General features: G+C 42.2%; 1 protein-coding gene across 1 annotated transcript; it reads left to right on the forward strand.

Moving 5' to 3' along the window:
• The first annotated feature begins 3,190 nt into the window (after nucleotides 1–3,190).
• On the forward strand, nucleotides 3,191–10,180 carry LOC126787149 (16.9 kDa class I heat shock protein 3-like). The gene is made up of 2 exons (XM_050513074.1): nucleotides 3,191–3,344; nucleotides 9,864–10,180. Exons 1-2 carry the CDS (start codon nucleotides 3,191–3,193, stop codon nucleotides 10,178–10,180), a joined length of 471 nt encoding a protein of 156 aa, XP_050369031.1.
• The last annotated feature ends 736 nt before the right edge of the window (nucleotides 10,181–10,916 follow it).

The following is a 10,916-nucleotide window of genomic DNA, read 5'->3' on the forward strand; positions in this document are numbered from 1 at the left end:
AAACTGTCTTCCGCTACAATCTTGTAAGCTCCATTGGTGTATACTTCTCTGACGACGTAAGGGCCATCCCACTTTGACTTGAATTTGGAACCAGTCTTGTGCGTCATAATGATGGGTCTTCGAACAGCAATAACTAAATCATCAACTTAAAATGACCGTGGTCAAACACCTTTGTTGAAGGCGTGTGACATCCGAGCTTGGTACCATTCCAGGTGTTTTTGTGCATCAAGTCTCTTCTCGTCCAAAGCTTCTAACTCTTGAATGCGCAATTTGACATTTTCCTCATTTGTGAGACCTTGCAAAGCGATTCTCAATGATGAGATTTCTTTCTCTAATGGTAACACGGCTTCGACACCATAGACAAGGGAATAAGGTGTAGCATTTGTGACTGTCCGATACGTCGTTCTATAAGCCCAGAGAGCTTCGCCCAATTTCTCATGCCAATCCCTCTGCTTCTTGCTGACAGTTTTCTTCAGAATGTTACAAAGCGTTTTATTGAGTGCTTTTGCCAAACCATTTTCCGGGGCGTTGTACATCGAAGAGAAGTGAAGCTTGAAGTGGAATTTCTTGCTCAACTTTTCTGTTGCGGTATTCGAGAAATACTTGGCGTTGTCCGTGATAATGCACCGTGGTATACCATAGCGTTGTATAATGCTTCCCGTAATGTACATATGACCAGCCGATGATTTCGGAGTGATGGGTCCGATTGCATCCATTCCCCAGACATCGAATGGGTGCGAAGCAATTGTTGGATGCAACGGCTCAGGTGGCTGATGAATGAAGTTGGCATGAAACTGACAGGCTTGACATTTCTGTGCGTACTCCATACAATCCTTGACCATGGCAGGCCAATAATACCCTAGTCGTCTTACTTGAAAGTGTAACTTCGGTCCTAACTGATGTGCTCCACACACTCCAGAATGAACATCTTCCATGGCTTTGACCGCTTCATCTTTTCCCAATCATCGAAGGAGTAATCCGTCAAATGACCTCTGATATAAAGTTTCTTTGTAGTAGAGGAAGCGCGGTGCTCGCCGCTTGATGCTCCACCTTTGCTTCGAATCTTCAGGAAGCTTGTTGTGCTCAAGATAGTCGATAAAAGGATGCCTCCAATCTTCAACATCAATGGTGTAAAATGACATTACATGAGAACTGGCACACTGGAGGAAGGCTTTGTTGTCACGACCCACCTTTGGTAAATTGGGATGTCTAAAATTTCGTCTCCAGACAATGCCAAAGTCACCGCCAAGTTTTTCAATGCGTCTGCCATTTGATTTTCTTTCCGTGGCACATGTATGAGTGTAACATTATCAAAGCCCTTTCAAGAGTTGTGTGGCGAGTTGGAAATAAGGTACCAAATCTTCCTTCTTAACCTCGTAATTAGTGAGCAGTTGATCAATCACCAACTTCAAGTCTCCATACACTTCGAGACTTTGGATTTCAATTTCTAACTATGTTTGCAATCCCATGATCAATGCTTGGTACTCTGCGACATTGTTGGAGCACAGTTCCCCAAGAGTAAAAGAATAAGGCAAATTCTATTTTTGTGGAAAGACAAAGATGACACCAGCCCCTGCTCCGTCTGCCCTAGATGAACCATCGAAAAACATCTTCCAAGTAGGGAGGACCTCTGTAAGGAAGACTTCCTCGTCCGAGAATTCATCTGAGATTTCCTAATCCGCTGGAATATGGTAGTCTGCCAAGAAGTCGGCCAGCGCATGTCCTTTCACTGCTTTAGCGGGCACATATACGATGTCGTATTGGTTCAATAATAACGCCCACTTAGCCATGCGCCCGATTAGGACTTGTTTGGATAATATGAATTTAACTGGATCGGCTCGCGCCACTAAGTGCATTGTGTAAGCTTGCATGTAATGCCTCAACTTTTGAATAGCGAAGACGAGTGCAAGACACATCTTCTCTATCGGCGGATAATTTAGCTCAGGTCCGGTGAGGGTCCGACTTAAGTAGTATAAGGCTTTATCCTTTTTGGCTTCATTTTCTTGGGCAAGAAGGGCCTCAAGTGATCTCTCTTAAGTTGCGATGTAAAGGATAAGAGGTTTCCCGGCGATAGGTGCACCCAACACCGGAGGATTCGCCAGGTATTTCTTTATACTCTCAAAGGCATTGCGACAAGCTTCATCCCATACAAATGGAACATCTTTCTTCATGAGTCGACTGACTGGTTGGCAACGGCCTGCCAGGTTCGATATGAACCGTTTGATGAAGGCAAGTCGTCCTTAGAGGCTTTTCAACTCGCACAAATTTCTTGGCTCTGGCATTTCCTGGATGGCTTTAATTTTGGATCGGTCTACCTCGATGCCTCGGTGCTTCACGATGAATCCAATAAATTTTCCAGAACTGACGCCAAAGGCACACTTCAAATGATTCATTTTAACTGGTTTCGCGTAACATGTCGAACACTCTTCGAAGATGTTGCAGGTGATCACTTATTTTCTTTGTTTTGACAACCAAATCATCAACATAACATTCTACATACTTGTGTAGCATATCACAAAAAATTTTCTATATAGCGCGTTGGTTCGTTGCACTGACATTTTTTAACCCGAATGACATGACCTTATAACAATAAATTCCTTTGGGAGTTCGAAATGCTGTGAGTTTCTCATCCTCTAAGGCCATCTTTATCTAGTTGTAACTTGATGATCCGTCCATGAATGACAAAACCTCATGTCTGGTTGTCGCATCCACCATGAGCTCTATGATTGTCAGAGGGAAATCATATTTTGGACATGCCTCATTTAGGTCACGAAAATCTACACAAACGTGGATTTGTCTGTTCTTCTTCTTGACAGGAACAATGTTTGCAATCTACTTGGGATACTGAACCTCTCTAATGAAGCATGCGGCAATCAACTTATCAACTTCTGCTTCAATTTGAGGAATAAGTTTTGTTTGAAAGTGTCTTTGTGTTTGCTTGGTTGGCTGAGCCTCCGGTTTGACAGCAAGTCGATGAACTGCTACCTTTGGATCCAGGCCAAGCATTTCTTTGTACGTCCAAGCAAACACATCTTTGTACTCGAGCAACAGATCAAGACATTCTTTTTCTTCTTCGGAACTTAAAGACGCACTCACAAAAATAGGTCTTGGGTCTTCCTATGTTCCCAAGTTAATCTCCTTAAGTTCGTCTATAGTGGCTTCCCCCCCCCCCCCCGTCTTCAAGTTCTGGATGAGCTACGTCTACTTCAATTTTAAAATCTTCATGATCGTCTTCATCTACGGCATCAGCTTCAGCCACCGTGACATGATAAGAGGTTTGGACAATGTCATCCTCACCGCCATTATCGAGGTTGCTATCTCTTTTTTGGCCAGTGAATATGATGGTATGTTGCTTTACTTTGAGTTGATCCGTGGAATCCACTTCCAACACACAATGCCTCTTCATGCGTTACGGGATAAGACTACGGATTTCTTTACTCTCTGCTCGACTATAAGTCATTTTCCTCTTGTACATTTGTTGTTCCTTAGGTGCTTGGATCATTTCCAATGCCGCCTTTCGCGGAATGAGGTTTGACTCTTTCTTATCTTTGTCTGAACTTGACATCCTTTTGAATACGAAAGGCCGAGTGGTTGTAACACTGATATAATTGAAGACTGAACCTCTACTTGCTGTCATGTTCACATGGTCAAAAACTGATGCCCTAGTGATTGATCCTTTGATACGTTTAGATGTTGCTCTTCGGGAACCTGGATGAATGCGATCGAACAACGAAATGCGAGGGGTTGACTGGACCTCTTGACTCTTCTCTTCAACTACCTCGACACTGATATGTTATTGGCTTGCTCCACCCTTCTTCTTCCTGAAATTATGATTGGCTTGCTCAAAGTGAAACCAAGACCAGCTTTAGAAGAATCAACTGTTGCCCCTTGCTCTCTTAACTTCTTTTGTGATTCATCGAGCTCATGCGCAATCTTTGCTGCAGCTTGGTCGTCCTTTTTGCTTGATGAACTAAAGTCGTATCCAGCCTTTTCTAACAGCTTGTATGCGTTAGGAACGAACCCTTCACTTGTTCTTTTCTTGGGCAGCGATGCATGTTCCGTCTTACCTTGAATTGGTTTGACAAACCCCTTTAGTGGCTACTTTGTGGGATTTTGGTTGCTCAACTTTATTAATGGCAATGTTGACTCCTCCTTCAACAATTTCACATCATCCTCTTCTAATTTTCGTGAGCACTCTTGTGACTTTGTCCCCACAAATGGAGACTCCCCCTCCCTTCATCTAGACTTCGGAACATAGCGAAGGACCAGAAAGGCATGGCTGACTTTTCTTTCCGCAGATGATGTTGCTGCTTCAGATGAGGCATTTTGCAACACTTCACCATGAGGCTCAACGTCTTTTGATTTGGCATCATTCTCCTTAACTTTAGCAGCTTTCCCCGTGGAGGGTACTCTGACCGGAAGGACTTCTTTCATTGACTCTTCATCTGTGTAGAATTTAGAATCCGCAAAGTATGATTCAGCTTCTGTGAATGGATTGGTATCTCCTACCACGGTTTTCACACCTCCGCGATAGAACTTGAAGCATTGGTGTAAAGTGGATGGCACGATGCCATTTTCATGTACCCATGGTCGTCCCAACAACAAGTTGTACGTGGTCTTCACATCGATGACATGAAACACGGTGTTTGATTTTAGCTCTCCGATGTCCATGTCTAGTCTGATCATCCCTATCGCTCTTTGTCCTCCTTGGTTGAAACTTTGGATCATGAGACGACTCCTTGATAACTCATCAACGTTGATGCCGAGTTGAGACATGGTTGACTTGGACATGATATTTATTGCTGACCCTCCGTCTATGAGCATGCGATTCAACTTCCATTTTCGCATGTATCCTGTCATAAAAAGAGGCCGATTATGTGGCTTAGAACCCAATTAGAGGTCATCATCTGTGAAGTGAATGGTATCACAATATGCATCACACGTGCCACATTCCTTCATGCTTGTGGAGTGTTTTCCTACGTCAATGAGCAACTCCATAAGTGCACATCTCGTTGATTTTGGCAATTGCATCAAGTCAGAGAGCCTAAATTGGAAAGGTAGACTCTCCAATTATTTCAACACCTCATTTTTCTTTAACACTTGACTTGGACCTATTTCTCTTGCTTCAGGCTTTTCGTCTTCGTTGGAGCTGACTTCACAACTTGTGGCCATTGAAGCGACCTCCGTTTGTTTTGTAGGCAAGTGCTCTATTGACATGTTCCGGCGAAGAGGCTTCCACAAATATGGAACAACTTTCATCTCAAAACGTCCTCATTCACTCTCCTCCTGTCGTGGAGGTGATTTCTTATGACTTGGCATTAGGGGCAACTTGGAGAATAGGCGTAGAAGTAGGACATTCTTTAACTTCTTTGGTCTTCTCATGTTTGCGCTCCTCATTTGTGAAACAGAACGGTGTTTTCATCGGGTGAAAATGGAGTGGAATTGGCTCGAACGACCCGAATGTTACGGTAGTGCAATTGACTTCAGCAACGTCGTCAACATCCAACTTAATCTTCCCTTGCTTGGCGAGGTTCATTATCAAATCCTTGAGAACAAAGCACTTCTCTATTGGGTGACTAACGAGGCGATGATATTTTCAATACTTCAGATCGTTGACTCGATGCATTTCTTCTGGACGTTTGCATTCCGGAAGATCTATTACCTTATTTTCGAGCAGATCCTCTAACATGCCTGCGACATCAGAGTTTGGGAACAGGTACGTCGCTCCATCTCCTTCAACGTGCGTTGACTCCTGTCGTAGGTTCGAGGAGGTTCCACCTTATTGAACTCCTTCTTATATCGCGTAGAGATCTTAACTAGTGCAGTATTGATGACCATTGATTCTTTGGAATGCTTCTTCACAACCTTGTTAAATTTGCTTCCGAAGACTTTGTCTTTTCGTTGGTCAACCAGGGACTCATTATTTCCCTTATTTCCCTTATGCCTTGCATGCACATTTCAACAGCTGACACCTCTAACAGTCGGTCCTTGCAATCAAGGCTAAGTGAGCGTCATCTGTTGATGTAGTCGACCACAGGTTCATCCGTCCGTTGCTCCGTGTTAGTTAGCTCCATCATGCTCACCGTCCGCCTTATACTATAGAATCGATTGAGGAACTCACGCTCCATTTGGTCCCAACTGTTAACATACTTTGGCTCTAAGTCTGTATACCACTCAAAGGCATTTCCGTTCAATGAGCGAACAAACTACTTGACAAGGTGATCGCCTTTTGTTCCGGCATTACTACAAGTCTCCACAAAGTGGGAGACGTGTTGCTTTGGGTTCCCTTTACCTTCACATTGTTGGAACTTTGGTGGCTGATACCCCAGCGGCATCCTTAAGTTGTCGATCCTCTTAGTGTAAGGTTTAGAGTAAGTGAGGGAGTCACGAAAAGGACCTCCATATTGAGTTGGTGATGATGTCCTGCAATTGCTGGAGTGATAAGGAACCAAGCGAGTCGTCATCGTTCTTGGATGTTTCTCCTTTTTCATTTACTTTGCTTCTGCCAGGCGACCCTTTGGTGGAGTTCTCAGCATCGTGATCTTCCAACTTGCTATAAAGTTCAGCGATTTGCACGTCCTTTTCTTCAACCGTCTGGGTGAGCTTTTCAACCATCTCTAACAGATTGGAGAGTTGCTCCTCGATCGTGGATGCCCCTGTCACCAAGACCTGCGCATTATCAGAAGAAGATTCATGCGACATAGAATGAAAGTTATCGCCATCTTCTTTGGCACTTCCATGGTATGATGCCGTGCTTGATTCGTTGTCAGAGAAAACGTCTTCCAGGATAAGGCCATCACCATGAACGAATAGAGGAGATTGCTGCTTTGGCTCCTTCTCTTTCGACGCTTGTTTATTCCCACTCTCAGAGACATGCTCTATTGCTCCCAAGCTCTCCAAGGTGATGACTGGTTGACGAGGCTTACTAGCAAGTGCCATAAATGTTGTGGGTTAAGCTCTAGCTACGCTCCGGGTGACAAGGGAAATCGGTTCACTCTTTGATTTGGAGAATGTTTGTTTGGATTTCTTGACCGGCTCGGCCTCTCTGTTTGACCTCGCGGTTGTGGACTTGGATTTATTCGAAGGAACGGCTTGGTTGTTCTTGGAAGCCATCGCACAAACGAAAGATTTCTTCGGAGAATGAGATGAGAGGCCAAAATGTCCGACTGGGCGTTCCAATTTGTAGAACGAGAATCTGAAAACAAACGAGAATGTAGACACGTGGACAAATAAAAATGTGATTTATTTATAATCAAGCGCAGGGTTACAATCTTTGTGAACTCCTATGTTTCTATCTCCGTATCTGACTTGGCTCAAGGGTGACGTGCACTTGATCTTGAGAATTTGAATTTGATTTGGATTTAGATTTGATGAAGAACGATCGATTTGGCAGCTTGATGATTCTTCGTGGACTTGAATTCGGATTTGGACTTGATGAAGAACGATCGATTTGGTAGCTTGATGATTCTTCGTGGACTTGAGTTTGGATATGGACTTGATGAAGAACGATCGATTTGGCAGCTTGATGATTCTTTGTGGACTTGAGTTTGGATTTGAACTTGATGAATAACGATCGATTTGACAGCTTGATGATTCTTCGTGGACTTGAGTTTGGATTTGAACTTGATGAAGAATGAGCGATTTGGTAGTTTGACGGTTCTTCGTGGACTTGGGAGACTTCGGGATTTCTCGAGAGTGATCTTGCTCAAGTGATTTTTTCTCTTCTTCTCAAGTCCCCCTTCTCTTCATGTTGAAGGGGGTATTTATAGTATCAAGGCTTCTATTTTATAGAATATTTAATGACACTAAAATAATAATATTCCTTTAATTACATAATTAAATCAATATGTATTTTCTGGTTAATTTAAAATTAGTTATTCTCATAACTAAATTAAGCAGAAAATAATTGACTTAATTATAAACATTAAGGAATTTATTAATTTAATGAAATGTCCGATTACCATTTCGAATCGTCAATAACATTCAATTTTTCGATTTACGTCTGAATTACGTATCTTCAATTACGATCATTCATTCATGTGCTGACACGAGTTTTATTCGGATCCGCATCAACTTTGTTGACTTTTGGGCCACGTGTGCAATTTTATCGGGTCCTTGGTCAATTTAATTATTTAATGAAGATGATTTACTTCATTAAATTTCATTTATCTACAATGTCATTTTTTTAGACGATTAAGCTGATTCCTGCAATTTAATGTGATAATCAGGCTGATATTTAATTTCATGTTTCCACGTGACAATTGATCACAAACCAATGTATGAATTCAATGTGCTATGATATTAAATATTCCATTATAAGAAGGACCATTGGATGTATGATTTTTCTGTTTCAATGACTAAATAAGTAAATATATGTTGTAGTCTGCAACTTTAACAGTCAGGAATACTAGTGCATTTGAAACTTTATGGGGGACAAGCTTTATGTGTAGCTGCAAAATATATAAAGCCACATCTTTGATTACAGGCTATATGTACTATGTACTGCATTACATCTTTTATAGCTGCTTGTACTGCATCACGACTTTGACTACCTGTTATGGGAACTGAAATATATTCGTGAAACCAATCTCAGGAGGAATGTAGGTTGCTGAATAAGTACAAGTTACATTTGCTACTTTGCTGAATGTAAATTGATTGTTAGTTGAATGTGTTTATTTCTGCGTTGCAGTATGGTATTGAAATATTGAACTTGTAGCTTTTGTTTTACTTTTACTTTGTTTGTATTCTGATCTTTGGTCCCATGCGAAAAATTATTACAGATTGACTAAAACTATTGGTTTGTTCCTTACTGAACTTTATGTACATGTCGTACATATTTATGAGGTCATGAAATTTCAAGCGTGAAGGAAAATCTTTAGAACCCCACTGGATTTTCTGTATAATTTAGCACATTATAATATGTATAACTTTGCTCATAGGAAACTGGTGATTTACCACTCCTCCTCGTTGGGGAGACTTTCCCGGCGAAATTCCTCCGATCTCCGGCCATCTTCCAGGGGAAAACGGAGGTGGAACCTAAACCCACCACTGCCACCTCTAAGAATTGGTAGTTGGCGACCCTTAGGTACACCACCAGCGCCGGCTACGACGCCATAAAGTGGGCTTCCTACGACAATCAAACCACTGTTCACAGTAGCAATCTCCCACATCGATATGTGGGAAGACATGCACACTTCACAGAGCCAATAAAAGGGGTTAGAACCTTCTAAAATAGGTAATGAACTTTTATTTTTGAGTTATTAATTAACTTCTTACTTAAGAGCTTACTTGCTAACTTAAGCATCGGGGAGTCATACGCCGACACACTACCGGTCTTAACCTCTGACCCAGTTTTGTCTTATAGGCCTCGGGCGAAGCAAGAATTCATACGAAAGCACATTATTTGACCAAACTTCCGGATTAGCATTCAGATCCGACTCATAACATACCCAAAAGGAAACAAGAAAAGAAATGTGGCAGACACTGGGAACTGGTTGGATTAACTTCACTTCACTGTGATGTTGTGAAATATATGTTCATTTCATATTCTTTTTACTTAATCCGAAAAGGGGCAAGTACTTGGCAACGTCTGTTAAGAGCCTACTCTCCGAGCGCCTCACCGTTACTTCACAGACGTCGACTGTGTGCGTGGAAACAGTGATTTCGGTTAAAAAAATTACCCTTTTTTCCCGAAATCATGCAGGTCTTCTTTTAGTATTCGAATTCCTAAGCCTTTTTAGTGGGCTCCTCCGAATGAAAAACCAATTCCTAAGTAATCGTCGTCTTCTTCTTCCTTTGGAGACCAATTCCCATAACCCATCGTATATATCATCATCCCATGAATCCATAATCCCATACCATAGGCCCGATTACCGGTGTTCTGAAAGTTGGCCTAGGTGCCGTTCCCGGACTGAAGAAGGAAGAAGTGAAGGTCGAGCTAGAGGAAAGGAACGTCCTTCTGATCAGCGGAGAGAGGAGCAGGGAGCACGAGGAGAAGAACGACAAGTGGCACAGGGTGGAGAGGAGCAGCGGCAAGTTCCTGAGGAGGTTCAGGCTGCTGGATAATGCAAAGGTTGATCAGGTCAGGGCTGCTATGGAGAATTGGGTGCTTACTGTGACTGTGCCCAAAGCAGAGGAGCAGAAGTCCCAGGTCAAGAGCATCGACATTTGTGGAGCTTAGATATAAAAGATCTTCGGGCCATCGATCAAGTTTTTCAGTTTGTTTCGAGTTTTGTTAAATAAGCTTGTGTGGTGTGTTTTGTATGTTGTAGTTTTGTTCAGCCTTTGAGAAAAGACAAAGTGGACATTAAAATATAGTCATATACTCATATCTGACGAGAGCCGACAAGAGCCATAATTTATATGTTTAGCGCGTGGGTGTGCAAAGCTGCTTTTTCTCACGTGCTGGCCTTGCCAGTTATTTTTTCCCCTAACGTCGCAGAGATAACTGCCGTCTCGTCCTTTTTTTAAACAGCCATATCATTGATCGACACGTCAAAATTTTGAATTTGGGCTCTCAGAGAGTGGGCTCTTACCAGAACTTGCCCAACTACTTAGTTGTTGAAGGTATTGTCCTTCAAAAACAGTACAAATATTAATCAATAGAGATTGCGGAATACTGGTAGAGGTTCCTGTTCATCTACTACTAGTACAACTTCTTTTCTGATGAATTGTTCTCTCTTTTTTCCTTTACAAAATGATCCATTACTGAGATGCTTTCGTAAAAAAAAAAATTGCTTTCATCAAATGGTGCTACGCTCTCTAGCTTTGATAAGCATATGCATCTTGAAGAACTTACTGATGCCACGAACGTGATAGGGTCAGTCCCTCCTTAATGGAGGTGAGAAAACTATGTGATGTTCACATGAGTAAATCAAGCACACATATTGCTTTGGTGACCCATTAATTGATGGAGC

The sequence above is a fragment of the Argentina anserina genome, chromosome 3 (genome assembly GCF_933775445.1).
Source record: "Argentina anserina chromosome 3, drPotAnse1.1, whole genome shotgun sequence".
Lineage (NCBI taxonomy): Eukaryota > Viridiplantae > Streptophyta > Magnoliopsida > Rosales > Rosaceae > Argentina > Argentina anserina.